Source organism: Gossypium raimondii, chromosome 13 (genome assembly GCF_025698545.1).
Source record: "Gossypium raimondii isolate GPD5lz chromosome 13, ASM2569854v1, whole genome shotgun sequence".
NCBI lineage: Eukaryota > Viridiplantae > Streptophyta > Magnoliopsida > Malvales > Malvaceae > Gossypium > Gossypium raimondii.
Window position 1 is genome coordinate 4,048,622 of NC_068577.1, and position 26,707 is coordinate 4,075,328.

General features: G+C 33.2%; 4 protein-coding genes and 1 long non-coding RNA gene across 11 annotated transcripts; 3 read left to right on the top strand and 2 right to left on the bottom strand.

The window, feature by feature from the left end:
- The first annotated feature begins 1,560 nt into the window (after nt 1-1,560).
- LOC105782150 (wax ester synthase/diacylglycerol acyltransferase 11) lies at nt 1,561-6,595 on the top strand. 2 transcript variants are annotated; one of them, XR_001129730.2, is made up of 6 exons: nt 1,561-2,549; nt 3,169-3,241; nt 3,328-3,395; nt 3,475-3,687; nt 3,821-3,897; nt 6,051-6,193. XR_001129730.2 is itself a non-coding variant. In XM_012606683.2 (6 exons), the coding sequence occupies exons 1-6, from the start codon at nt 1,752-1,754 to the stop codon at nt 6,204-6,206; spliced, it is 1,446 nt and encodes a 481-aa protein (XP_012462137.1). In that variant the 5' UTR covers nt 1,563-1,751; the 3' UTR covers nt 6,207-6,595. The 2 variants fall into 2 exon arrangements, 1 of the variants encoding a protein (XP_012462137.1); XM_012606683.2 differs by having other exon boundaries at nt 1,563-2,549; nt 3,760-3,897; nt 6,051-6,595.
- A 713-nt stretch (nt 6,596-7,308) lies between these two features.
- LOC128036079 (uncharacterized) lies at nt 7,309-8,960 on the bottom strand. Its single transcript, XR_008192938.1, has 2 exons — nt 8,825-8,960; nt 7,309-8,379 (listed from the first exon to the last, which is right to left on the bottom strand). It is a non-coding gene; the product is annotated as an uncharacterized LOC128036079 (long non-coding RNA).
- A 2,503-nt stretch (nt 8,961-11,463) lies between these two features.
- LOC105784170 (protein IN CHLOROPLAST ATPASE BIOGENESIS, chloroplastic) lies at nt 11,464-15,047 on the top strand. 4 transcript variants are annotated; one of them, XR_008192432.1, is made up of 11 exons: nt 11,464-11,667; nt 12,219-12,302; nt 13,031-13,105; nt 13,215-13,257; nt 13,378-13,435; nt 13,606-13,773; nt 13,882-13,944; nt 14,045-14,139; nt 14,242-14,318; nt 14,414-14,524; nt 14,665-14,914. XR_008192432.1 is itself a non-coding variant. In XM_012609968.2 (11 exons), exons 1-11 carry the CDS (start codon nt 11,568-11,570, stop codon nt 14,803-14,805), a joined length of 1,020 nt encoding a protein of 339 aa, XP_012465422.1. In that variant the 5' UTR covers nt 11,469-11,567; the 3' UTR covers nt 14,806-15,047. The 4 variants fall into 4 exon arrangements, 3 of the variants coding, with proteins under 3 accessions (XP_012465422.1, XP_012465423.1, XP_012465424.1); XM_012609968.2 differs by having other exon boundaries at nt 11,469-11,667; nt 14,237-14,318; nt 14,665-15,047; XM_012609970.2 differs by having other exon boundaries at nt 11,526-11,667; nt 12,205-12,302; nt 14,237-14,318; nt 14,665-15,047.
- A 537-nt stretch (nt 15,048-15,584) lies between these two features.
- Nucleotides 15,585-17,962, top strand: LOC128036024 (uncharacterized). The gene is made up of 3 exons (XM_052626530.1): nt 15,585-15,989; nt 16,151-16,552; nt 17,345-17,962. Exons 1-3 carry the CDS (start codon nt 15,585-15,587, stop codon nt 17,960-17,962), a joined length of 1,425 nt encoding a protein of 474 aa, XP_052482490.1.
- Nucleotides 17,963-19,156: 1,194 nt separating this feature from the next.
- On the bottom strand, nt 19,157-22,946 carry LOC105783318 (filament-like plant protein 7). 3 transcript variants are annotated; one of them, XM_012608702.2, is made up of 7 exons: nt 22,869-22,946; nt 22,700-22,780; nt 22,428-22,498; nt 22,171-22,306; nt 20,142-22,038; nt 19,987-20,047; nt 19,157-19,849 (listed from the first exon to the last, which is right to left on the bottom strand). In XM_012608702.2, exons 3-7 carry the CDS (start codon nt 22,485-22,487, stop codon nt 19,334-19,336), a joined length of 2,670 nt encoding a protein of 889 aa, XP_012464156.1. In that variant the 5' UTR covers nt 22,488-22,498; nt 22,700-22,780; nt 22,869-22,946; the 3' UTR covers nt 19,157-19,333. The 3 variants fall into 3 exon arrangements, with proteins under 3 accessions (XP_012464156.1, XP_012464154.1, XP_012464155.1); XM_012608700.2 differs by having other exon boundaries at nt 22,605-22,780; nt 22,869-22,926; XM_012608701.2 differs by lacking the exon at nt 22,869-22,946 and having other exon boundaries at nt 22,700-22,852.
- Between the last annotated feature and the right edge of the window lie 3,761 nt (nt 22,947-26,707).

A 26,707-nucleotide genomic window follows, 5' to 3' on the forward strand; every position in this document is an offset into this window, starting at 1 on the left:
TAATATTCATACAAAATTACAAAATTACAATATTCATACAAAAAATGCAATATTCATACAAAACTATAATATTACAATATTCATACAAAAATTTATAATATTCATACAAAATTACAATATTCATACAAAAATTACTAATCCAAAACTATAAATACAAATTTAATTATAAAATAATTACAATATTCATACAACATTACAATATTCATAAAAAATTATAATATTCATACAAAAATTTAAAATATTCATACAAAATTCTAATCTAAACTATAAACATAAATATAGATAATTTATAATTAATAATTAATAACAAAAATTCACAATATTTTCTAAAATATATCCTAAAAATTTCACAAACTATAAACCTTTTAAATTATAAACAAAATTATTTATTTAAAAATACATTACCTTTTTTTTTTCTTTCTTCTTCTTCTTCTCCTTTCTCTCTCTCTTTTTTTTTCTCTACCGTGTGGACTGATTTTGGGACAATTTGCTATTACTTATAGCAAAAATAAAAGGTTATGAAGGGACAATTCACTAGCAGCAGCAGCATGCAGGGGGGCAGACACACCATTGGCGCCTCTCCATCAGGCTCCTTCATTGGCGCCTACTTGAGAGGCGCCACCAGACACGACTCGTATTTTGACCCGTATTTTTTTTAAAAAATATTTAAAAAATATAAAATTATATTTTATTAAATTTTTTTATTATTATTTTATTCATTGGCGCCTACCAAATAGGTTCCAATGAAAAAGTAACCTATTTTGGTAAAATTTTTTTCTGACATCCCATTTCAGTATTTTTTTCTATCCTATTTGGGTAAAAAACCCCATTAACCATTAGGCCATTACATGAATTAAAAAAATTTAAAATTGAACCCTTTAAAATAAACAAACAAAAAAAAATCTAAAAGAGATAATACTCCTAAAGCTTCTTTTTTTTTGCCAGAGATAGGTAAAAGTCTCAAAGTCAGGTTACAGTTTCCTAAATTAAACAAATGGTCAACTATGAGAAGACTTTTTTATCAGTTGTTTTATTTTATTTTTAATTTAATTATTTTTAAAAATTAAAATTTACATCTCAACTCAAATAATTTTTATTAAATTTATTAATTAAAATATCATGTGAAAATAATAAGTTGATATAATATTATATTTAGATGTGAATAGGATTTTTCTTTTTGGACAAATTCATAGCTAGATTGCCTTTAATGTGTTTTTCTTGTAGAATTTCTTGAATTTTATAGGAATCATTAAACATGTGCAATACTTCATTGAGAAAGTCATTTTGTTAATTTCTCCTCAATATTGTTAGCCATTTTTGGAACATATTTCAACCACCACTTCTTTTCTTTAATTAGAATATGTTAAATCCTCTTAATTAGAATTGATGTTGATCCTTCAAGTTTACTACCACTAATAGCTAAATTAGAACACATGGACCAACCACACAATTTATGCATAATATAAGGACTAATAATAAAATTATAGGACTTAGATTATATAGTTTAAGCGAAAGAACTAATTTAAAACATAGGCATTAATTAAAGGACTTTTAGTGGAAGTAATCCTTACAGGATACAGGATACAGGATACAGGATACAGGAGCCTGGAGCCATATGTTATATACAGTACACAGGACGTTGTTGCAGTTTCATTGCTTTTTCCTTCACCGAATTACGGCTTTGTTTAGCTTAGTCTTCCATTAACAGTTGATTCTTTTGAAGAATCTAATTACCCTTTTTATCCTCCGTCATGGTTTGTCCGGAAACTTCCTCCGACGAACCACTGACTCCCGCCGGCCGCCTTTTTCTTCAGCCGGAAACAGACCTCGTCATCCATTGTATCATCCGCGGCAAAAACCCCGCCGACATGGATGCTATAAAATCGGCGATTAAGTCTTCGTTGATGGTCCAACACCCCAGATTTTGCAGCTTGTTGGTTCGTGACAAGAACGGATTCGAGCACTGGAGGAAAACCCCAATAGACATTGGCCAACATGTAATTGTCGTCAACAACCGGCTCGATAAATCGGGCAATTTCATCGACCAAACACAAGGTTCCACCACCACCGAAGAAGACGATGAAGCGGCAGTGAATCAGTACGTGGCGGATTTGTCAGTGAGCAGTCCTTTGAGTACGGACAAACCGTTGTGGGAATTACACGTCTTGACGGCGCACAAATGCGCCGTTTTCAGGATCCATCACTCTTTGGGTGATGGGATCTCTTTGATGTCCATGTTGATGGCTAATTGCAGGAGGGCGGATGACGCCGAGGCGCTTCCCAGGATGGTTCCTGATAAGAAGACGGTAATTAAGGGCGAGAAAGGAAGGGATTGGTTCTGGTTGTTTGGTGTCTTGTGGTGGCTCTTGAAGATGGTTGTTTTCACCTTGTTCTTTTCGATGGAGTTTGTACTAAGGAGCTTGTTAGTTTCCGACGAGAAAACGGCGATCACTGGCGGTGACGGGGTTGAACTCTGGCCGAGGAAATTGGCTACTGCTAAGTTTTTGCTTGACGACATGAAGCTGATCAAAAGGGCCGTTCCCGACACTGTAAGTAACAAAAAAAATTATTGCTATGATGACGCCAAAAAAAGAAACATTACTGTAATTTAACCTAAATTCTGGGAATTGGATTGTTTTAAAAGCAGATTTATAAATTAATGGCTTCCATCATTAGTTATTGTCATTTTTAGGATGGTTTGGCATCTTCTTCACATTTAGCAGTAAAATTGGAAATTTGCCCCACTCTTCTGTCTTCCTGGAAAATTGGGAACGTCTCTGTTGTTAACGGAGAAACATCTTGGTTTAATTCTGATCTTAGTCCCTGTACTCTTTGAATTTTGAAACTTGGTTTTTCTACTTTTATTTTTGTCAAATTCTAATTAAATCATCTTACTTTTTCTTTTTTAGAATTTATCGGAAAAATTGCAGAATTAGCATGATTGCATGGAATATGAATAATTGGAGTAAATTTTTTAAAGTAAAAACATATAAGCATGAACTAAAATTTAAATTCCATTCAAGAGACTGTATGACAAATATTATGGGTTGGATGATGTTGTGAGATAATAGCATTTAAGAAGGGTGTTTTAGATTCAAATGTGGAGGCTGTTTTTGATTAATTTTCAGTAATCCACTCAATTCCTCATCTTCTATAAATATGGTGCAGACCATTAATGACGTCCTCCTTGGAATGGTCTCATCTGGGCTGTCTAGGTACTTGGATCATCGAACCCCAAATGGTAAAAAGTTTTTTTCATCCAAGACTTTGACTTGGATATAAATATCCAATATTTAAAATTGATTGGGGTTTAATGTTTGTTGTTAGTTTTGCATGAGGGTCTACGTATGACAGGGGTAGCCATGGTTAATATAAGACCACAACCAGGGTTGCAGGTTAGTTTCAGGTTTCGGGTTTCAAATTCTAATGCTCCTTTCCTATCGTAGAAATTTATTGAAGTTTTGCTTTGTCAAGGACCTGTCCAAGTTAATGAAGAGCAACACAAAAGCACGATGGGGCAACAAATTTGGTGTAATTCTAATTCCAGTTTACTATCACAAAGGTGGCAATGATCCTTTAGAGTATTTGAAGAGAGCAAAGGCCATGGTTGACAAGAAGAAACACTCTCTAGAGGCTTATTTCTCATACAAAATTGGAGATCTCGTATTGTCATTGTTAGGACCAAAGGTATATATTATTGTTTGTACATTTATTACTTGTATATTTTATGAACTAAGGTTTTTTTTTTTTGGTGTGTAGTATGCTTGTATGCTTAATTACAAACTCCTCTGTAATACTACCTTCACGCTCTCAAACGTAGCTGGCCCTCTAGAGGAAATTTCACTTGCAGGCAACCCTCTCTCTAGCATTAAGGTCAATACATCAAGCCTACCGCAGGTACTATGCAACAACCTATCTTTAATTGTTATATAAATATATATTTGGATATAATCAACATCTAAACAACACCAATCAAATCCTATCAAATAAACACGAAACAACAGCAAACCAAGGATCAAGGTTTGCACTTCCACATCTTCCACACCCACATCCCTTATGAGTTACTTCCACATCTTCCACACCCACATGCCTTATGAGTTACTTCATCACAAACACCAAGTAACAAAGGGCTACTTATCTATCAAATTTGCTCAGCCAAAATCATAATTCATATAAATCACCAAAACCCAAGGTCTCTCTGATTCACCTATTTCTTGTACCCACCAATACCAAAAAGCAACATGAAAACTTAAAAAGCTCACCCTGGAAATATCTCACACCAAAGAGCAAGATATAGTACCATAACACAAACAAAAGAAACCAATCCAAAACACCTGCAACTTTCATCAATAAACGCATGACGGACCCTCAACAATAAAACACACCACCATGCTATAAATTCAACACTATTCAACTTTAGTCCTGCCTCTTTTCCTTTTACCTTGCACCCTCTTTAGAATTGTAGACAAAAAATTCATCATCAAAAGCTTCTACACTAATCAATTTCAAGCAGTTTTGAGCTGCTAAGATTGGATATTTTCTTCACAGCCCACTCCTTTTTGAATAGGCTCAATCACTAACTCTTGGGCCTGACCACCAATTGCTAGCTCCTCTTGATCTCTAGGCTTAGAATTAGAATTCATTATCAAAGAACCTCTACTCAAAACATGACTATCTACATCATTCATAGAAATATCACTAAATGCAGTCAAAATAGAAAAGTTATCTTGGGACTCCACATTCTCGCCACCAACAACACAGTCCCCAATTTGCATGTGATTACCCTTCCCCAAGTTGTAATAATTGCATGTAACGGCATTGGCAACATCCTTTCCCTTTGACTGCTCCCGATCATCAATGGAGACAACAAGCTCTAACAAATCCTTTTCCGACGACGGAACTCCAACTTCATCATCTAGTTCCTCAGACTCAAAACCCAAAGATGAAAAATTACCATAATCTCTCACCATCACAAAATTATCCTGAATACGATTCTCATTCTCCTGCACCGGCCTCTCCTTACTGTTTTTAGACTACCATCGATTTCGCAGCTATACTTGTCATAATTCGACGTCACTTTCCTCCAATAAGCTGACCTTCCTCTATATTTCGCCATATTCACATGAATACGATAGTTTCGAATACACCTTCCGTCAAGTCGTTGAATTGCCTTTCTAGCTTCTCCAGCTCTACTAAAACGAACGAAGCCAAAACGTTGCCTTCTACTATCCTTTTGAAGGATAAAAATGTCACACACTCTACCATAATAATGAAAGACTTTCCACTACCATCTCTTTTCAATCGACATTGGAATATTTTGGACAGAAATAGTCTCCACCTTCTTGAACGCCATCCAACCTCTTCTTTAGGGAGATATTTCACTCTTAAAGCTGCTGTTGCGAAAGGCTGTTAACGGAGACGATGTTTATTTGTTATATAACTATATATTATGTTATTGCAATTTTTTTATTTTTCTTGACATATTCATTTTCAGCTAATATTAGAATATGGTTATTGGGATATGGTCTTCTTACAATCCTCCAAAGAAATCAACATAAACATACTCATATAAACCTATCAACCCTATTAACCCTTGGGTGAAGCCTAAAAGTTTCTCTCCAACAAAGAATTATAAATTTTAGGGACCAAAGTTAAATTTTATCATTATATTAATTTATAGTTTCACATCTGAAGGACTACATAAGAGATTTACTGGCTTTTTTGGGGTGTCAAGTCCCTTACTTGCACCTTTGTTTACACAAGTAATCAACTCAGAACCCAAACCTATCTTAACCATTTTATTATAAAAAGTAAACAACCTAAATAAATTATCAGAATTCAAAATAATTCAATTCGAATATTTTGAATGACAAACTTGAATCAAAAAACTAAAAATTTTCCTAAACCCAATTTTTATCCAAACTGAAATTACTTAAAATTTTAAAATTCATAACCCATGCACACGTAATTGTATGAATATGGCACTCAATAAAAATTCAAAGATGATATATATGGATTTCTTCAGTGATGTTTTTTGTTTCTGAATACAGGCATTAACAATGCACATGTTGAGCTATGCTGGTAAGGCTGAAATGCAAATTCTAGTAGCTAAAGATATCATCCCTGATCCAGAGTTTCTTGCTAAATGCTTTGAATATGCGTTACTTGAAATGAAGGAGGCTGTATTAAGGACCAATAAAGCATAGGCAAAACAATAATTTTTTTTTTTAACTTTAAATGGTAAGTGTAGAAGAGAAATTCATTATGAATTTTCTATATATAATTACGCTCAGAGTGTATTTAGCATTGCTTCTAAAAAATGTTTGACAAAAAGCACTTTTTGAACAAAAGCATTCTTAAAAAAGTTGCTTTTTGAGAGAAAAAGTGTTTTTCTCAAGCCAAACATTAGTCTAAAAACACTTTTTTTAGAAGCCGAAAATTTTAGTTCTCCCCCGAAGTACTTTTTTCCAGAAAACACTTTTAAATTAGGTGTGATTTAGTTTTAGCTGATATTAGAAGACAATATACATGTACTATGATATAAATTAGGTAAAATGTCAAATTTAGCTCTTAATATTGATATTATTTTTGTTAATTCGACTTTTATTTCTTTTAAAAAGAGAGCACTTTTTTTAATGGAAATATTGATTAAAACATTAATTCTTTTTAATAATCGTGGCAACCTGCACGACAGTTCACGTATACTCAATATAGTACTATTTTTCTTATATACCACATCAATAAATAATTTAAAATAATATGATATTGTTTATTTATATACTTGAATAGTTTAAAATTATAATGAAAGTGTAATTCATGATAGCTATAAAATGTTATTCAATATTTATCAAATTTTGAACCCCATATGAGGGCATGATGGCCAAGGGCGTTCACTGCCCCAGTTGTGGTCTGGGTTTGAGTTGCGCTAGTCATATTTGTTATTCGAGTTTTGCCCTGTTATTATTGTAACACCCCTTAACCCCAAACCGTCGCCGGAACAGGTTACGAGATATTACATGACATATCAAACAATTTACAAATAATTCATATAAATTTTACTAATTGACTTCATTCATTTTTTTTATAAAAATTTCGGTAGCATTTCTACTTATTTTTACATACAACCCCCTGCAAAATTTCAAACATAACCAACCTAATTCCAGTATTTCAACCAAGGCATTTATATACTTAAATCTTACTTGACATATTGACATAACAACTTATTTAATAAAAATCCTATTATCATTTCTAATTAACACATAAAAACTAATCAAGTCATTTCAATTCAATACCAATGCCATAAAGGACTTCTACCAATTTGCTAATATAATCATCAAAATACATAATATCTTACTTTACAACAAAACTATATAACATACCAAAATAACTATTATAATTCTTATGTACATGCCACTCTCTCTTAAAGGAAGAAAACATCACCAAAATCTTTATGTCGGAGTCGGGATTGTCCTGAATGCTGAACCGAGACTCTGATCCCTTTTCAACTTGCGCACGGAAACAATCGTACGCTGAGTATTGTATACTCAGTGGTATTGCCATAATTCAAATTATAATAACAACAAAGAATTATAATTACCAAGTATGTAACTATCCGATTTCTTAAATATCAATTAATTTATAAACTTTCATTAACTAACAATAACAATACAATTTTTAGCTATTCTTCAATTTCAATCATATATCACATGTAATAATTTCAATCACTACATAAACATTAAATTCATGCCTTTCATTTTCAATCTCAAATTTCAATCCACAATTTTAACTTTTCTTATTTCAATTATTCACCCTATTAACAATCTGGATTTTGACGGATACACGGATTCCAACCCAAACACACCAATACGGCACATTGTGCCTAAAACGGTATATAATACCTGATCAATATACGACACATAAGTGCCTGAAACGACACACGAGGTGCCTGATACGACACATAAAGTGCCTGAGATACGACACATAAAGTGCCTGATCGGCAAAGCCGATAAATCCCGTACTCTTCTAAATCCTATGGCATGCCAATTATATCCGACTCAGCCCGACTAGTTAATAGGGTATATAAATTTCTCAATCTAATTTTCACTTTTATTTCAAAAATTCATTTTCAATATCAATTATACTTTTTCCATTCACTAATTAAACACAGTTCAATACCAACACATACTTTTCTCATTAAATTTAAATTTTTTTCCAAATTCAATTCAATAAAGTCACTTACCTTACCATACACATAATTTAAATTTAACATCAAATAATAAATAATTTGAATTATAGTAATACAAACCCGAATTTTGCTCGATTATTCCTCAATAACCTTCTCCTTTCCTTTGTGTGCCGATACCTCGAGTTCCTTGTTAGCTACGAAAATAATAATAATTTACACCATCAATTACAACATTAATTTATAACAATAATAAAATTTCTATCTAATTTATACTTTAATTCCAATTTAATCCTAACTAAATTTATTTACTTTTCTAATTTAATTCACACTCTATTTCTATTCAAATTTCTTCTAAACTCAAATTTAACTACCAAATTTTCAGCATATTTCATTAATTTCGAATTTTCCTCAATTTAATCCCTACAAACATAAAACTTATAGCTTACTTCACAATTTAATCCTTTTATCAACTCTAACTAGAAATTCTATCAAATAAAACCTCAATTCCATCATTTATTCAACATAAACCCTACTAAAAAATCTATTAACTTTCAAATTTTCAACTTAAATCCAAGAGTATTTCACTCTAGGGTTCCAAAAAACATCAAATTTATGAGAAAAGGACTTGATTTAGCTTACCTATTAAACTTCAAGCTTCAAAATCTTAATTTTCCCTCTTTCTTTTCTTTCCCTTTTTCTTCCCCTGTTTTCGTCTCTTTCTCCGTTTCTTTTCTGTTCTTCTTTTGTTTCTTTTTCTTTTTGTTTTACTTACTTACTTTATTTTAATAATAATAATATATTATAATAATCATATAATAATATTTTATTCACAAATATCTTTTACTTAAATTATAAGAAAATATTTTATTTTATTACAAGTGTATTTTATATATTTTACACGTGTATTATTTTATCACCACACAATTATCTTTATCTTATTTGTTTCCTATAATATATTATCTTAATTTTAATTAATATAATTTATAATATTTTAATTTAATAATAATTTTATAATATAAATCAAGAAAAATCTAAGATTTTTCCATCTATTGCCGCCTAAACTTAAGCCATTGGCTTATTTACCTATTTAGTCCCTCTTATTTTATTTTAATCTATAATTAAACTTTCACTTCTATTGTAATTTAATCCTTTTACTAATTACTCTTAATTAAGCTAAATTCATCTATCTAAAACCTAATTAAACACACAACTAGTCTAGTAAATATTTCTAATAATTATTTTCGAACTCAATTTACTAAGACGGAGGCTCGATAATATACTTTTCCGATGCCCGTGAATTTTGGGTCATTACAATTATAGTTCACCAAAATAAAAATAGAAATTAGATTTTTATTACCCTAAATTTATCGAATTATATTTTCATGTTAAAATGTTCAATGATTTTATCTATTTAGAGTTTTAATTAATAATACAATAACAAGATATTTTAAAAAGTGTAAAATTTATATGATGAGAAATTAAAACAAAATAGTAACAAGTAATATATTAAAAAATCAAATTGATAAAAGAAAAGCTCAAATAGGAATTTGTAATAGTATAAGTATTTTCATTGTGTTCTTTAAACTTGGTCACAACATCACTAAAAATCAGAATTTTAAAAGGTAAACTACAAAAATAGTCACTTTTGCCTCATATTACATTTTATTCACTTTTATTTGAAATGTTACGTTTTAATAATTTACATTATCGTTTTGTTACGAAGTGGTCACTCTACCATTAAACTCCGTTACCCCTAAAGGCAGTCCTACATGACAGCCCAAATAGATTTTAAATGCCAACTTAAATGTTCAGTTGCTGGGATGAAAATATGTTTTTAAGTAAATAAATTTAATTTTACTTCTCTACTTTCAAGTGTAAAGGTTTACATTGTGACATTTAAATATCAAAACCCTTTGTTTTAAAAACCTTTGTTTACACTTTCACATTTAAACAATTAAAGTGTAAAGGATTTTGATATTTACTTCTCTACTTTCAAGTGTTAAAATGTAAAAGTGAGAAAAACAATAATAGCGTTATGAAAAGAAGACCCAAATTGATTGAAAGACATCAAAGAAAAAAAGTGCAACACCAGAGATCTACATAAACATAAATTACATCAATAACATGACCGGAAATGGCCAATAATCCAAAGTAACTAACCTTACGCTACAAATTGAATTCATACAAAGGCTTCAACAAGAATTTCATTATGCACTTAAGACACAATAAAGGTGCAATTTGCAACATCTTTGCGATCTGGGTATAAGCCAAAACTTAAAAAAACAAAACAAACAAGAAGCTAGTCACTCCCCATTGTATATATAGTGACGGAAATTTGAAAAGGGTTACTCCTCACATTTTTACTTCAATTTTGTTTTTTTTTCTTGTTTCTAATAAATAAAAAAATAAAAAAATTGTTATGAACTAAATTTAATAATTATTTCATAGTTGAATGAAAAGATTAAAAACCATTGATTTTAATCACTAAGAATAAGAACGAACTTGATTCTGTAATCCCTCTATTTTTTTGCTCAGCTTGTGAACCTTCCATTGTTGATTTTGAATTGTCCAAAACCCTAATTTTTTTTCTAATAGCAAAGGGACGATGAAAAAAAAGAGGGAAAAAATCAAAAAAATTATCAAAACCCTAGATCTTTTTCTTCTAACAGTGAAAGAAGGTGAGAGGAAGGAAAAAATCACATCAAAAAAGAAGAAATTGAATAAAATTAAATTTAGCGTGGAAATTGTTTTAATCCCTTTAATTTGAATTGCATAAAATAATTGGATAGAACCATATACTGAATACGAAGTGCTATACTTATTAACTACTCATAAATATGTAATAATGCACAAAAAAGTAATGGAAGAGAGTTAAATCCGAGAATAACAGTTGTAATATTGTTGTGTGTAATTATGATAATAATCTCTCTATTATGCTAAAATTTATATTAATCCCTTAATTTTGATTTGATTAATTTGATTTTTATAATAATATTATTAAATTCAAACTAATAAAGCCGTTACATTAATTTTCTTTTAAAATAATTTCAAACATTTGATTTACATGAAAGTTTATTATTAGTTGAATATGATTAATTAAACTTTCTAGTCATCCTAATTGTGTGATCCAATGATAACTAAAAAAATTATATAATTAGTAAAATTATGGCAATTAATAATATTATCGATTTAGGACTGGTAATAATTTTTGGAAAAGTAAGGGGAGTTAATAGATGAAACTGACCTATTTGTGTATGTATGGTCGTGGTTATGTCACGTTTGATTTGGTTTGGTTGGGCGTCTTATCTTATTCTCTCTACAAACAACAATAAGCCCTGTAATTGGTGTCTACACTCTCACAGTCCACAAATACAGCAGCAACATGAAGGCTGGGCTGCTGGGAATGCTGCACTCACCTCCTTGTGCTACCTCAGTTCCTCTCCGTCATGTTAGAGCCAGGGTTACTTGTTCTTCTTCCTCTGGTAAAATCATAGCTTCCACCATTGTTTCTCAGCTTTTCTTTCGTAGTTGCATTCCATTTCAACTTTGAGTTTCGCCACTCTAATATGATAATGCTAAAGCTATTTGATGTTGTTATGTCAGCTACTTTTTTAGAAAATGGGTTCATTTTACTTTATTTCTTTAACTAACTTCTGGGCTTATTTATGCAAATTGATTAGGAGTAGCTGTTTATTTTTAGTACCTCTTTGTTTGAGTTTAGTTTAAGCTTGCCTTTTTATGTGAAGCAAGTGTTGAATGTTTATGTACCACAGCCAATCACAATCAGTTGATTCTTGGGTATTTGGATTGCTGTTCTAATTTTAAAATGAAATTGGGGCTTGGGGTCAAATGGATGTCAAATGGTGGCAAAGGGTCAGAACCCAATTTGTAGTTGGCTAGCTAGTCGGTTAAACTAAATGCCAGTCAGTTGTGAATATAGATTGAGCATATGATTCTGTTTTGTTTTGCTTTCAAAATGTTCTTGGTCATGTTGAACTTGACAACTTAAAAGGGTTTAGTTCACCAAATGCAGGCCATGTATCATTCATTAAAGATGTAGCTGCTACTCAACCACCTGAGAATCTTCAGCACTTGCTTAAAATGCTTCAAACTAGAGGTGTGTAGCAGCTAAAATGATTCAAGAATTTACATGATTCACGCAATTCCATGTTCTTGCTAAAGTTTAGACCATTAGTTTATTGATTACATGGTATATTTTAGGATAATAGTGGTGTTGATCATAATGATTGACTAGGAGTAAAAGTTTATGGCTCTTTGACCCTTTTTTTTTCTTTTTGTCATTATCACTGGGAACATTAACTCATACTGATTGAATTCATGAATCTGTAATTAATCTTGACATCTTTTCTTGGCTGATAAATTTTCATTGATACATCTGAAGGCAATGGGTAGCGTTATAATTATATCTTGACTAATGCTTCCTGTATTAAGATAGGCAGACTCTATTGAAGATATGCATTTTCTGCAGATTGGTCATCTGATTATGTTCATCCTAATGAACTGATTGCTTATTGCATTCTTTTCCATTTTGATCCTCATTACTTGGGGGGTATTAGAACTCTCACATTTCTGGAAAATATTTATTTCATAGTAACCTTTAAAGAAATGCTTGGTTTTTATGTCTTTGGTTTCTTCTTTCAAAAGATTTCTTAATGAGCTTGATCTTGTTTTTGCTTATCATTGCATCTCCAAATTCACTTACAAGGAGATGGATAAGAACTGATGTTTGAGTCAGGAACATACATTTCCTGAAAATAGAAAGCTTCTTTTTACTTCCACATGTATGCCACTTGAACCCTTATCTTTCATTTACTTCATAAACAGGTGAAACCATAGTTTCTCCAGGATCAAGGCACGGGTTAATCCCCCTTGCCATTCCTCTTTCAGAAAATATGTCAGGTTAGATAAGGTTTTGCTCACTTTATGTGAAATACTTGTCAATTCTCTCAGTAGTTTTATTGTGGAAATGGATTGAGGTATATATATAACTGCTATTCCTTGAGAATAGGTTCTATGACTGCTTTGCTGCGGTGGCCAACTGCTCCACCTGGGTAAGAGACTCGAATCTTCATGATTTTTTATTTCAACTTTTATCTTAAATATATTTGTTTATATTGGCTAAGCTTTGATTGCCTTCATTTATCTTCATGCAACTGTTGCTATTCACACAGAATGGAGATGCCAGTTGTGGAAGTTCGCAAGCATGGGGTGTGGCTTCTAGCCAACAATGTAATACATTAAGCTGAAACCAAGCATCAAAATCATATAGGGTATTATAAATGATGCTGAATGACCCAGCGTCTTGGAATTGAACAAGTAGCGCATAGCTTGAAGCAGTTTATTTGTCAGAACTTATTTGTGGAAAAAGTAACTCACTATTTCCAGCTTTTGCGACCCAGGTAGATCAATATATCCATAGAATCCTAGTTGAAGAAGATGCTGATGAATCACATGGAAGTAATGGTGAATTATTTCATGCTTCATCTGAGGCTGGCAAGAAACTCTATACTAGGGGTGATTTTGCTGAATCAAAAATCTCCAATCTTGATGGTTATCTCTTGAAAAAGGTACATGAGAATGTTTATGAAATAGTTGAAAGTGAAAACAACTCAGTTATTAAGTTCAGTGTTCAAAGTAAGATTGTTGATGGTGGCAAATCATTATTCTGCCATCAGGTTGGACTGTTTCCAGATTTGTTGGAGCGAAAAGTTATGCGACATTTTGAGGAAGGGGATCAAGTAAGTATTTGTCTGGTTTGAGTCGCTAATATTTCATATATTATTTTTTGTGGTTGTCTTAAACATTTTATTCTCTTTTTGACAACTATGGGGTTGGAAGGTTTCTGCTTTGGTGACAGGGGAATTCTATACAAAGAAGGATCTCTTTCCTGGATTTGGAAGGCCTTTTGTATTTAATGCAGAGATTTTGCTTAAGTTAGTATAAAGATTTTATAATTCCATGCTTAATATCAATTCACCGTGCTTCACTGGTTCTAATTCTAAAGAGGGTTTTGTAAATCCTTTTATGTAGAGTAGGGCGCGCATCAGAGGCAAAAGATTCTGCAAGGGTGGCTTTGAAATCACCATGGTGGACTTTAGGCTGCACATATCAGGCAAGGAACTTTGTTTTATCATTGACATATTCCTTTAAGATTTAAACTGTCTCCCTTCTTTTGACATTCTCTTCCATGGATGTACTATGATTCAGGATGTTGCCAGTATTGCACAGTGGGAGGATGAGCAAATCGAGTACATCAAAGAGAAGGTGTCGGAAGAAGGTAGACAAGAAGACTTGAAGAAAGGGAAGGCTTTGGCTCAGGTAACATCATGGAAACAATAATGTCATGCAAAAATTTAGCCATTGATACAAGGAAAAAACACTTCTATGGTATTTTTAAAAAAATGGGCCAAATTCTTTCGTTGATTGTTAACTTAGTCAATGCTGAAACTCCTCTACAGGTAGCATTAGATGAGGCTGCTTTTCTGCTGGATTTAGCTTCCATTGATGGAACTTGGGGGGACTATCTGGACCGCATCGCAGAATGTTACAAAGAGGCTGGTCTCGGTGAAATTGCAAATTTTATTTTGTATAGAGATTAAGATTTGAGCATGAGTAAAAAGAAACCAATAGTTGAGAAGTTGCCAATTTTTGAATGACTTTATTCATATAGAGAGGAATAATTTTATTTATTTATTTATTTTCGAGAAACTATTGTTGTATAGAGTGAGGTTGAAAAATCATCGATGCAGACTCTGATAGGTTCACTTGGAGAATGTTATTGCTTTCTTACTTATGATTTGTTCAGTTGGGATGCTTCTTCTATATATTTTCGTCTTCTTTCTGCTTGGTGAAGGTTGGAGAATGTTTTTAAGCTTTGCCCAACTGGTGCAGGGAATAAATCCGAGCTTAGCCTAGCTGGTTTATGCAATCACCTTTTACCTAACTCTGTATCTGCAAGCCCTTTTCCTATTCCCAAACTGCAGCTTCCTTTGTAAAAACAGATGAACAGGATAATTTTGTTGAAGATTTGCTTCAGTTATTATAATTTAGATAATTTTAGTGATTATAGTAGCCTATTTTTAGTTAGTAGCTGTTAACTTATTTACTATATAAACACTAGTTTCAGTTTAATAAAAAGTACATTTTCCATTTCAATTACTTGACTTCTCAGTTCAGTTTTCTTTTCTGATAAAATACCAACAATTGGTAATCAGATCAAAACACAAAAAGAAAAGAAACAAGGAAATCAAAGGCAAAAGTCTGTTTATTTGCTGCAATTTCACCAACTATTTTCACACGAATTATGTCTCTAAAGTCAGCAAAGGAGATATGAGATTATCTCAAGACTAAGTACGAGAGAGATGAGAGAATTCGCGGGATGCAAGTGTCGGATCTTGTACGTGATTTCGAGCTGCAGAAAATGAAGGAGACTGAGACATTCAAGGAGTATTCTGAAAGGCTCCTTAACATAGCCAATAAGGTCAATTTGCTAGGTTCATCTCTAGCAGATTTAAGGATTGTGGAGGAAATTCTTGTACCAGTACCTGAAAGGTTTGAGGTTACCATCACCACCTTAGAGAACACGAAGGATATGTCAAAGATTACTTTGGCGGAACTCTTAAGTGCTTTACAAGTACAAGAGCAAAGGCGTGTAATAAGGCAAGAAAGGGCTGTCGAAAATGCTCTACCAGTTAAGCATCAAGATGATGGAAACAATAGGAGGTCAAAGAACAAAAAGTTTCACACTGCGAGTGGAGAAAGCTCTACATTTGAGAAAAAAAAAGTAAAACTGAAAATAGAAGATCAGGAGTAAAAAAGGATTATCCTCCATGTCAACATTGCGGCAAGAAAAGTCACCCTAAGTGCTGGAGAGGACCAGATGCAAAGTGCAGTAATTGTAATCAAATGGGACATGAAGCTGTTATTTGTAAGTACAAAAATTAGCAACAAGGAGATGAAACGCAAGTGGCAAATCAAGAAGAAGATCAACTTTTTGTTGCAACTTGTTTCACTAGTCACGAAGCAAGTGAAAGCTGGCCCATTGACAGTGGTTGCACTAATCATATGACACATGACAAAGAGTTGTTCAAAGAATTGAAGATTGTCGAGTCCAAAAAGGTCAGAATTGGGAACGGTGACTACATTGTAGTCAAAGGAAAGGGCACTATAACCATTACAAGTTGTTCAGGTACCAAGTTCATTACTGATGTTTTATATGTACATGATATTGATCAAAATTTGCTTAGTGTTGGTCAATTAATAGAGAAGGGCTTCAAAGTGAAGTTCATGGAAAATACATGTGTGATAGAGGATGCTATAGGACAGAAGATGTTCGAAATTAAGATGGTAGAAAGGAGTTTTTCCTTCAATCCAATGCAGGAGGAACAATCAACTTTTCTAATCAAAGAAAGCCTCACAATGCTGTGGCATAAAAGGCTCGGACACTATCACCATCAAGGGATACTGCAGATGAAGTCCAAAAAATGACAATTGATCTTCTAGAACTTGATGATCAAATACCAATATGTAAGACTTGTCAATTTGGAAAGCAAAATAGAAAGCCATTTCCCAAGACAACATGGAGAGCCACTTGTAAGTTGCAGTTGATTACACAGACATTTCTGGACTTCAAAGAACCCTTTCATTAGCAGGTAGTCGATATTATGCTGCTTTTATTGATGATTTTACAAGAATGTGTTGGATTTTCTTCTTAAAATTCAAGTCAGAAGTGGCTGGAGCATTCTGGAAATTCAAGAAGACTATGGAAAATCAAAGTGGCAACCAAATTCAAATATTGAGGTCCGATAATTGCAAGAAGTATACATCAAAAAATTTCAATGCATTTTGTGAAGAAGCTGGCATTGAGCATTAGTTAATAGCTCCTTATACTCCGCAACAAAATGGAGCTAGTGAAAGGCGAAACAAATATATCTTAGACATGGCCAATGTATGTTGCATGAGAAGAATTTACCCAAAAAGTTCTAGGCAGAAGCAACTCATACTGCGATTTTCCTACAGAATAAATTGCCCACAAAAGCAGTTAAGGATCAAACACCCTATGAGGCTTGGTATGGTCATAAACCATCTTTAAGTTTTCTCAAAATATTTGGTTTTTTGTGATTCACTTATGTTCCACAGATCAAGAGAGACAAGTTAGACAAAAAGGCACTTCTAGGAGTTTTTATCGGCTATAGCACTGTTGCAAAAGCTTATAAAATTTTCCAACCGCAATCTGAGAAAATTATTAGAAGCAGAGATGTTCATTTCGTGAAAAATGAAGAGTGGAACTGGGATGAGAAAAATGGCCAAAGCACAGCAGATCTGAAGCTTGAATTTTCTATTTCAACCACAGGTAAAGATGAAAATTGGCTAAATGAGTTGGTGGATGATGCTCCAACAAAGGGTACTAGATTGCTCATTGACATTTATGCAAGATGTAATATAGTTGTTTGTGAACTTGCAGATTTTTCCACGACAATGAAAGACATAAAATGGGTGGTTGCAATGAAGGAGGAGTTGTCCATGATTGAGAAAAACAAAACATGGGAGTTAGTTGATCGACCCGATGATAGGCAGGTGATTGGAGTCAAGTGGGTGTACAAAACCAAACTTAATGTTGATGGCTCAATCAACAAGCACAAACCAAGACTTGTGGTTAAAGGCTATGAACAAGTTTTTGGCATGGACTATTCAGACACTTTCACACTAGTTGCTCGTTTGGACACCATAAGACTTTTACTTGCTATAGCTGCTTAAATGAATTGGAAAGTGTATCAGCTTGATGTAAAATCAGCTTTTTTAAATGGCATTTTGCAGGAAGAAATTTAAGTTGAGCAGCCTGAAGGTTTTGTGAAGAAAGGAGAGGAAGACAAGGTGTTTCTTCTTAAGAAGGCTATTTATGATGCATGGTTGCTTGAGCAATTCAAGCGGGAGATGGTGAAGGTTTTTGAGATGACAGATCTCAGATTGATGTCTTTTTTTCTTGGAATGGAAATTAAACAGGTTGAGCATGAAGTATTCATCTACCAGAAAAAGTATGCCAAGGAAATCTTGAAGAAATTCAAACTTGAAGAGTGCAAGGAAGTAAGCACTCCTATGAATCAAAATGAGAAGCTGTGTAAAGAAAATGGAGCTGATAAAGTTATGAGGGATATTTTAGAAGTTTGACCGGTTGCTTAATGTATCTTATAACAACACGTCCTGATATTTTAAATGCTATAAGTATTTTGTCATGATTTATGCATTTTGCTAGTGAATTGCATCTCAGGGCTGTCAAGAGAGTAGTTCGTTATATCAAAGGCACGAGTAATTTTGGTGTTAAATTCACAAGAAGCAAGGAGTTCAAGCTTGTTGGCTTCTCTGATAGTGATTGGGAAGGTTCCATTGATGACATGAGGAGTACATCAGGCTATTGTTTTGCTTTTGGATCTGGTGTCTTCTCATGGAGCTCGAAGAAGTAAGAAACTATGACTCAATCCACTACTGAAGCAGAATTTGTTGCTGCAGCAATCGTTGTTAATCAAGCTTTGTGGTTGAGAAAATTATTAAGTGATCTTAACCTTGAACATAATGAAAGCACAAAGATTTTTGTTGATAATCAAGCAGCCATTGCAATTTCTCATAATCCAATATTTCATGGGAAGACTAAGCATTTCAACATTAAGCTTTTCTTTTTTACGGAAGTGCAAAAAGAAGGTACCGTTATACTGGTTCATTGCAAAACAGAGGAGCAGATTGCAGATATCTTCACCAAGCTGCTCCCAGTAAGCAAATTTGAAGTTTTGAGAACAACACTTGGTGTTTGCAGCAACTGAAGCAAGGAGGAGTGTTGAAGATTTGCTTCAGTTATTATAATCTAGCTAATTTTAGGTATAATCATATCTTTGATTTGTTTCAGATTTTTTGGAGATTTTTTTTTTTTTGGAGATTATGAAGCGGACCAGAGAAATATACATATGCCACTCTTGGATGCTATATATTTATATCTCGCCACACTCGGTAATTTAGGTGGAAAAAATCAAACAAGAAACCACTCGCCACACTACAAAAGCCGAAAACTACAAAAAACCGTGTCTCCACTCCTTATTACCAGGGAATTTGGTCCCAGCCTTCTTCGCGGTTTCTCGGTCACTGCTCAGTCTCTTGGTGACAAGATTTCTTATTGTGACCTTTCTTCTTTCCAAAAAGCAGCCTCCTTAGGAAACCAAATCCTTGCTTCTTGCTTGGCACTATTGCCAAAGCCATAATTCCAGCATTTCCACTTTCATTCTTGGAACCAAGATATGCTTCTGATGCCTTTAACAGCAAACCTGAAGCTTGCATGTTGTTGCAGTTATTGGGTTGTGGAAAGGAGGAATTCCCTACTTCATGGATGTATAAAGTTCCTTGGATATTGGGAGACTGGAGCCCTTCTTCTTTAGCACCACCATCAGCCAGCATTTGATCGCGCAAGGAGAAGCGTTTGTTCACCCTTCTATTGTTTATTACAGTGGTGGCAGCAGCACCCCCACCCTTGTTGGAGAAAACCCTGTGAAGGAGAGCTGCATCATGCGGTGAGGCCAACACCTTTAGTTGCTTACCTATGTTCATAATTGTTTCTTGGCACTCTGCTAACTTGACTGAAGCTGCAGTAATTTCCCAACCCTGTATGTTGGAAAACCAGACCATAACATCAGTATTTGATATATGTTTCCATCTTCATTTGCATTTCTTCTCTCATGTGGTAACGTAGTAAATTTATGCATGTAAATTGAAAATAGGAGACACTGTGAATGACTTACATTTTGAGATTGCTTGCCCTCTTGATGCGTGACATATTTCGGTGTTTCTTTCTTTGCCACACTGTGTGTTTCATGTTTCAGAAATCAGAACTATATGAATAAGTTCCTTTAGTTATCACATGACAGGAATTAAAACTAAGGTACAAAAACCTTACCTCTCTAACTGGAGTTGAAGCTCAAAACATGCCTCTTCTAGCTCCTCACAACAGTTATTTTTGTACTCCAACTCGACTTCCAAAGAAGAACATTTCTGGAAGGTTTCGTTCAGTTTAGCTTTGGAAACTGTGATTTGGGTTTCGAGATCTTCATTTATTGATTTCTGATTTTCAACCTGATCCTCCATCATATCGTTTGATTCTTTTAGCTTCTTAAGTTCTGCTTGTAAGCTTCCAATGCTTTCGTCTGATTCACGAAGTTGTAACGTCAAGGCCTCACTCTTGCGAGTTTCTGACTCGAGCCTGGCTTCCATATTCTTCAAATCAGATTTTAATCTCTTGTTTTCTTCTTCCAGGCTACACCAAATATTGCAACCAAAATGCCTTTTGATCTCATTCCCTGCACTTGAAGCTTCCTTAGGAGTAACACAATTGTTCACAATCCAGTCTAAAGCAAATGAGAGTTCTTCAGCAAAATTTTCAAGATCAGCCCTTTGATTCAACAGATCATCACATGTACAAAGAAACTGTTCTAAAACAGTTTCTAATTCAGAACTTTGGCATTGAAAAACGCGGACAAAGTACTCTTCATGACCTGCTAATTGTTTGGGAGTTTGATTTCTGGAACTACTTGAGGTATTGTAAGATGTTAGAGCAGTTCCTTCAATCAACTCAATGATTTTACAGATTGACTTTCTCAGATTAGAATGACAGTGTTGCTTCTTTGTTGTTCCGGTCAAGGTCTCAACACTAGAGGCACCGCATACCGCACCTGCAGTCGGAGATGTGTTCAGAGATTTCCAGGCAATGTAGCGATTGACATCAAGAGTATCAGATTCTATGGTATGCATTGAACATGCTGGTTTATTAAAAGTAGACAAAGTGATTTCAATGTCCTCGAGAATTTCATCTAAACTTCGGTCTGAAACACGTTTGTGCTCGAAGATGGCATGCAAAACAACCTGAAGCCAATCAGAGGATCCTTCAGCTACCATATCTCTTGAGTTCATCCCTTTTGTGTTGCTGAAGCCACAGTGATCAGACACTTGATTATATCCATCTCCAGAAACTAAGGCTAATTTTTCCATCTCTTCAAAATCATCCATTAATCTCATTTCTGGAACCGTAATGACGTTATGCTGCATCTGATTCTTAACTCTCCTCTGTACAGTCACTTCAGATTCCGAAACCAAACCATTAGTCCATGAACAATAAGAGCTGTTTCCATCAATACTTCCAATATCAAAACCTGATGTTACAGATAGTTCACTTGATATTTGACTACTCCTTACCAGCTCCATGGACGGGATCTCAACCTCAGTCGGCCTGGATGATGTTTGAGAACGTGCTAAGTTCGATGAATGGATCATTATTGCCTTAAGAACCATGTTCTCTTCTTCCACAATAAGTAATTTCTGGCATTCAGCTTCCAACTTGGTTATCCTCTTTACACTGTCCAAATGTTGCTTATGAGCTAAATCAGCTAATCTACGATTGTATTCCATCTCTTCGTTTCTGATCTCAAGCTCCTTCTTGACAACATGAAACTCATATTTCAGAAACGCGTTCTCCTTTTCAATGACATCTAATCTAGCCATTAGTGCAGTGAATTCCGCATCCGCCCGAGACTTGTGCTTCCGCTGATCTTCAATTAATTTTTCTTTCACCACTAGGGCCCTACTCAGACGAGAGTTCTCAATGATCAACTCTTCGACCCTCCTGTTTGTCTCTGTCAGCTTGTCTTGTAATTCATTTGTTGCTCTCTCGAACTCACTCGATGCCTTCATGGCAGCATCTGAGTGAGCTAACTTTTCATCTGCCATTTTTCCCTGCCTCAAAGCTTCATCAATCCCTTCCTTTAAAAGGGTTACATCAGCTTCTTCTGCCTTCTCCCTACCTACAAGAAAACATCAACACAAACATATCAAAATCTATATAAACAGAACAAAGTTATTAAGATGTCAAAATTCATATAAATATCATGATTATGACGCGTGAAATTAACACAAAGGGTTACTAGGTAAATCACCTGCATTGGATTCTTGTATCATTTGCACATTTTCTGTCACCACATCCTCCTTAGCATGACAGTCAAGGAGAACTGAAGCAAGCTTTTCATTTAGATTTTTCACAATTCTATCTCGTCCACTATCAGGCATTTGTACCTATAATGTACAAAAAAACATTGATCCTTGGTTCATTGTCGATTTGTCGTATATAATATACAAAGGTTTAAGATACCATAAACATGGACAAAGAAAGAGGTGTGCGATGTTTTTTGGTTACCTCTTCATCAATTCGCTTCAAAGAAGATTTTTTCCTCCAAAGCCATGTTTTCTGATCCATGACTTTGATTTCTATTTCACAACCAAAGAAGAAAACAGAGTTATAATGATAATGTACTTAATGCAGCAATATTTACAATCTTTAACAGATCAACCTAAAATCATGAACAAATCTTACTTGAAGCAAAAACCCAAGCTTCCATAAAAGGGAAAAAAAACTATATATCTATGAAGAAGAAAGAGGAGTTGAAAAGTTTAGTAGCTCTCACTCACCTATGGCTATGCAGAGAATATATCAAGTGTTGAACAACAACAGCTATAGATTGATACTCAAAAGTCTCAGACCACCATTTACTGCATGAACATGATTGAATGAGAATTAAGAAAGTAAAGAAACTGACATTGAAGTGAAAGAGCAATGATTGTAGCTTAAATTACAAACCACATTAAACCCAGAAGAGCAATAAAAGTTTTGTGTTGGGTTCTTTTTTTTTTTTTTTCTGACATAGGATGCTACTGTATCAACCGACAACCCATCAAAGCTACTTATATAGTCAATGTTAACAGCAAAAGTAATGGAGGAAAAAAAAAGAAAAAGGAAAAGAAACAATGAAAAATGGTGAAAGAGAGTGATAAAGAGATGAGTGATGATAACGGGAGAAAATTAAAGGGGAAAAAAGGGTTTTTTGCATGATTAAATCAGTGGAAAAAGTCCAGCTAAAGTAGAAAGTTTGTCCTGAAAATATAGTTTATATATATACACATGCAAGATATTTCTATAATTATAATCAATATTAAATTAATGAAAAAAAATAATCAGAATTAATTTCGATTAAATCCACCTCCAAATGAAAGACAAATTCTTTTAATATTTTTTCTTCATCTTCAATATTCAAAGCAAAAACCTTTAAAATCTCTAACTTCAGTCCACTTCAAATAACATACTTAAAAAGGAGTAGTTAGTGTGAAGAGGTAGGAGGGGTTTCGGAGGACACGCGCTAGCCGTTAAAGGAATGTTGGTAAGCATGGGGATTTGCCAAAATAATGATTATGTTTTGTGTAAGATCTTTTATTAACTAAAATAAATAATAAAGCTTTGAGTGTTTTTTTTTTTTTTTTTTACTTTTTCTGAAATTGAATTAGTAGTTGAATTGTTTTGATTGCGGGTTTTTTTTTTGTAACAAATTATATCTGATTTGATTATTGAATTCAAACATGTAATGTCATATTACGTTGTCGAACCAACCATTTCCAAATTTCAAGTATAAACATATATTACAAATATCCAACAATCTCATCTAATAAATCTCGACTAATGCATCACTCATTGGTATACATATTTCATTATCTAACAGCATTAAGACTCATTTGACTAAATGCCATCATCAAAGATTACCAAGTGATATGCCCTAATCAACAATTCGTATTAATCAAATCGAAAGATTTTATAGGACCAATAATTACTTAGGTACATGTCGTTACAACTTATAAATATAATTAAACATTACAAAAGCTTAGTTGAGCTAAGTTGTGAGATTTGGATGATGTTGGCTCTCCTTGATTGATCCAAAACTTAATCGTCGCGTGCGCATAAAAACAACAAATTCGTACGTTGAGAACTAAAATGTATATATTAATCAATTATTGTACTATTAGTTCAATTACAATTAAAATTATAATGTAAATTACTATTTTTACAGTTTAGTTAATACTATTTCTCAGAATCATCGTAATGCGACTTATGACTCATGTAATACATATTGATATGCCCTCAAAGCATTCGTCTCATAAACTTGCATGGTTTTTCATATGATAATCAAATCCCAAAATCAATAATTATCAAGTGAACTATTTTCCATTTTCATGATTACATCACATATCTTTGTCCATATAATGCAACATGGTATACTCGAGATGTCGTCCCTATTAACCGGACACAGATTTAATATCGGATACGCGGATCAATCCACTATCACACCAATATAAAAATGCACCCAGTGCTCATCGGTATAAACTGAAATATCCTCGTATATTGTTCTTAGGGCATTATTCTTTATTGTTTATTACTAAAACTCATTGTACCATATATAGTGTTGCATTATCTAGCATAATTCACAATCGTAATTATACGTATTATATAATTCGACATAGAGCTCAATCGAATTAAGTAGTCAAATGTATATTTATCTCGATTATGTTCATCACCAATATCATCCAATTATAATTAACTACTTATTTGAGGACTAGATTGAGAACAATTACGAGAGAGCACAAATGGACCGTTGTTCGTTTTTCATCTTTTATGTTGTCACATGACATTCCAGCATCATTTTCAAAACTCATTTTACATATTTTTCAATTAAATCCAGCTTCATAAATATACTTCAGAAACCTCATCCTATCATTAATCACTATCAATTTTCAAATTTTTTATCCTCTTACATATAGGTCCTTAATAATTTAAACATAACCACTAAACTTTAAACTTAATTTAACAATATTTTAAAATGTATATAATATAATCAAGCTTGCATTCTCAAGTACTTCATAGGTTCATGTTCAATTATTGTTATATTGTTTAATGACAACTCTTACTAATATTAATAATTAAAGAAAATCTAACAATTAGAGTATTTATATCAAGCTAATGTCATGATTAAAGGATAATAATGTTAATGGCTTTTAATGCCTAGATTTAGGCAGTGCCACTAACATGAATCGGCCCATGGTTTAATTGCTTTTAGCTCCTTGGCATAATTGCACTTCAAGGACTTTATTGAAATCCCAATTCAATCTTACTAGTCTGAATCATTTTCAACTTAGTCCCTATAGTATTTTTTAATATTCTATTTAATTCATTACGAATTAATTTTATTTCTAAATTTCATATTTGACTCTAAATTACTCCATTAACAATTTTCAGGTAGCTCGGGTTAAATAAATTTGATCTCAAAATCGAATTTTTCAATATTGACAAAAATCGGGTCATTACATTTTTAGTTCAATCATATCCACTTATTTGATCATCGATTCAATAATAATTAATTAAAAAAAAACATAAACCAATTCAATCACTCGTTTTTTGTCTCAATTTTTTATTTTCATTAGTTGAATTGATCAAGCTCTCGACTTCTTAGTTCAATCAGTCGATCCGATCCAATTCTGATATGTTGGTTTCTTTTATTGAGATATTACGTTTTTTTTAATATTATTTGTTAAGTTAGTATCCACAAAAATTATTTATCAAAATACATTTAAAAGAAACATTTTGACATTCTTGGATGTTGAGCTCAAGGTTTTATCAATTCACCTAAGAGTCTACACCATGCATGTTAAGAGGGAAGTGCAGTTGATAGTACCTGGATACCCATTGGTATCGAGTTCAAAGTTTTGAACATTGATTAGGAAATTTACTTGTTGTCGTTCTAACCAACCTATTCAATTATTGGAAATGGACTCTCTTGGTTGTCGACTCCCAAATTATTGTAATACCCAGTCAAAATGATGCCACTCGATACAGGAAAGAATATAAGCGACTTGCACACATTAAAAAATGTGATTGAACACACGTACTTTCGACAAAATATGGTTGCAATCTCTTCTGCTTAGTATGGGATCCACACTTATAACTCTCATATTTTGTGTTATTTTAGTATAGTTTTCATAGTATTTAGGAGGTAATTTTAGCATTTAAGTTTTTATTATATTTTATAGTCTTTCAGATTAATTATATTTTTATTTGAATTTTGTTCAATTTTTATTATTTCTAGAATTAGTTTGAGTTTACTTGTTATTTCTCTTTCTTTATTGTAGGTATCATGTAAAAAATTAAAGACTTGGAGTATAGAGCAAAAAGTGGTGAAGAGAAGTCTTCCACTCCATTGAAATTAATTTAGCACGGTAGAGTAGATTCTTCAATTCAGAAATTTTGGCAGCAAACAGTCTACTCCATCACAAATCCTATGTCCGGTGGAGCGACACAATAAAAACTCTAAAAATACGGGTGACAAATTTTAAGAAAGAAAAAGTAGGAAAATTGATAAGAAATCACTTAGTGGCTAAAGAAAAACTCTCACACACGAGCTTTCCACATTACTACTAAGCCTCCTCCCTTCCCGTTACAAGGAACAAACTCAGTTATGGAAGCCTAATCTATTAGTGAGAGGCATGTATTTTTTAGGAGTAGCATGGGTTTCCATCAAGAAGCACAGATTCACTTTGTAGTTGTGGACCAGTTTGCAGCAGTGTTGGAATGTAAGAGGCTCTTGCATTCGATGCTAA

Coding starts and splice junctions, on each gene's coding strand:
- LOC128036024 (XM_052626530.1), top strand. CDS start 15,585: ATGCAAGTGTCGGATCTTGTACGTGATTTCGAGCTGCAGAAAATGAAG. Junction 15,990..16,150: donor CTACATTTGAGAAAAAAAAA/GTAAAACTGAAA, acceptor TACAAAAATTAG/CAACAAGGAGATGAAACGCA. Junction 16,553..17,344: donor AGATGTTCGAAATTAAGATG/GTAGAAAGGAGT, acceptor TATGTTCCACAG/ATCAAGAGAGACAAGTTAGA.
- LOC105783318 (XM_012608700.2), bottom strand. CDS start 22,629: ATGGAAGCTTGGGTTTTTGCTTCAA. Junction 20,048..20,141: donor CTTCAACTCCAGTTAGAGAG/GTAAGGTTTTTG, acceptor TGAAACACACAG/TGTGGCAAAGAAAGAAACAC. Junction 19,850..19,986: donor AGGGCAAGCAATCTCAAAAT/GTAAGTCATTCA, acceptor TCCAACATACAG/GGTTGGGAAATTACTGCAGC.
- LOC105782150 (XM_012606683.2), top strand. CDS start 1,752: ATGGTTTGTCCGGAAACTTCCTCCGACGAACCACTGACTCCCGCCGGC. Junction 3,242..3,327: donor GGATCATCGAACCCCAAATG/GTAAAAAGTTTT, acceptor GTTTGTTGTTAG/TTTTGCATGAGGGTCTACGT. Junction 3,688..3,759: donor TGTCATTGTTAGGACCAAAG/GTATATATTATT, acceptor TTTGGTGTGTAG/TATGCTTGTATGCTTAATTA.
- LOC105784170 (XM_012609968.2), top strand. CDS start 11,568: ATGAAGGCTGGGCTGCTGGGAATGCTGCACTCACCTCCTTGTGCTACC. Junction 13,106..13,214: donor TCTTTCAGAAAATATGTCAG/GTTAGATAAGGT, acceptor CCTTGAGAATAG/GTTCTATGACTGCTTTGCTG. Junction 13,436..13,605: donor TGTGGCTTCTAGCCAACAAT/GTAATACATTAA, acceptor TTTGCGACCCAG/GTAGATCAATATATCCATAG.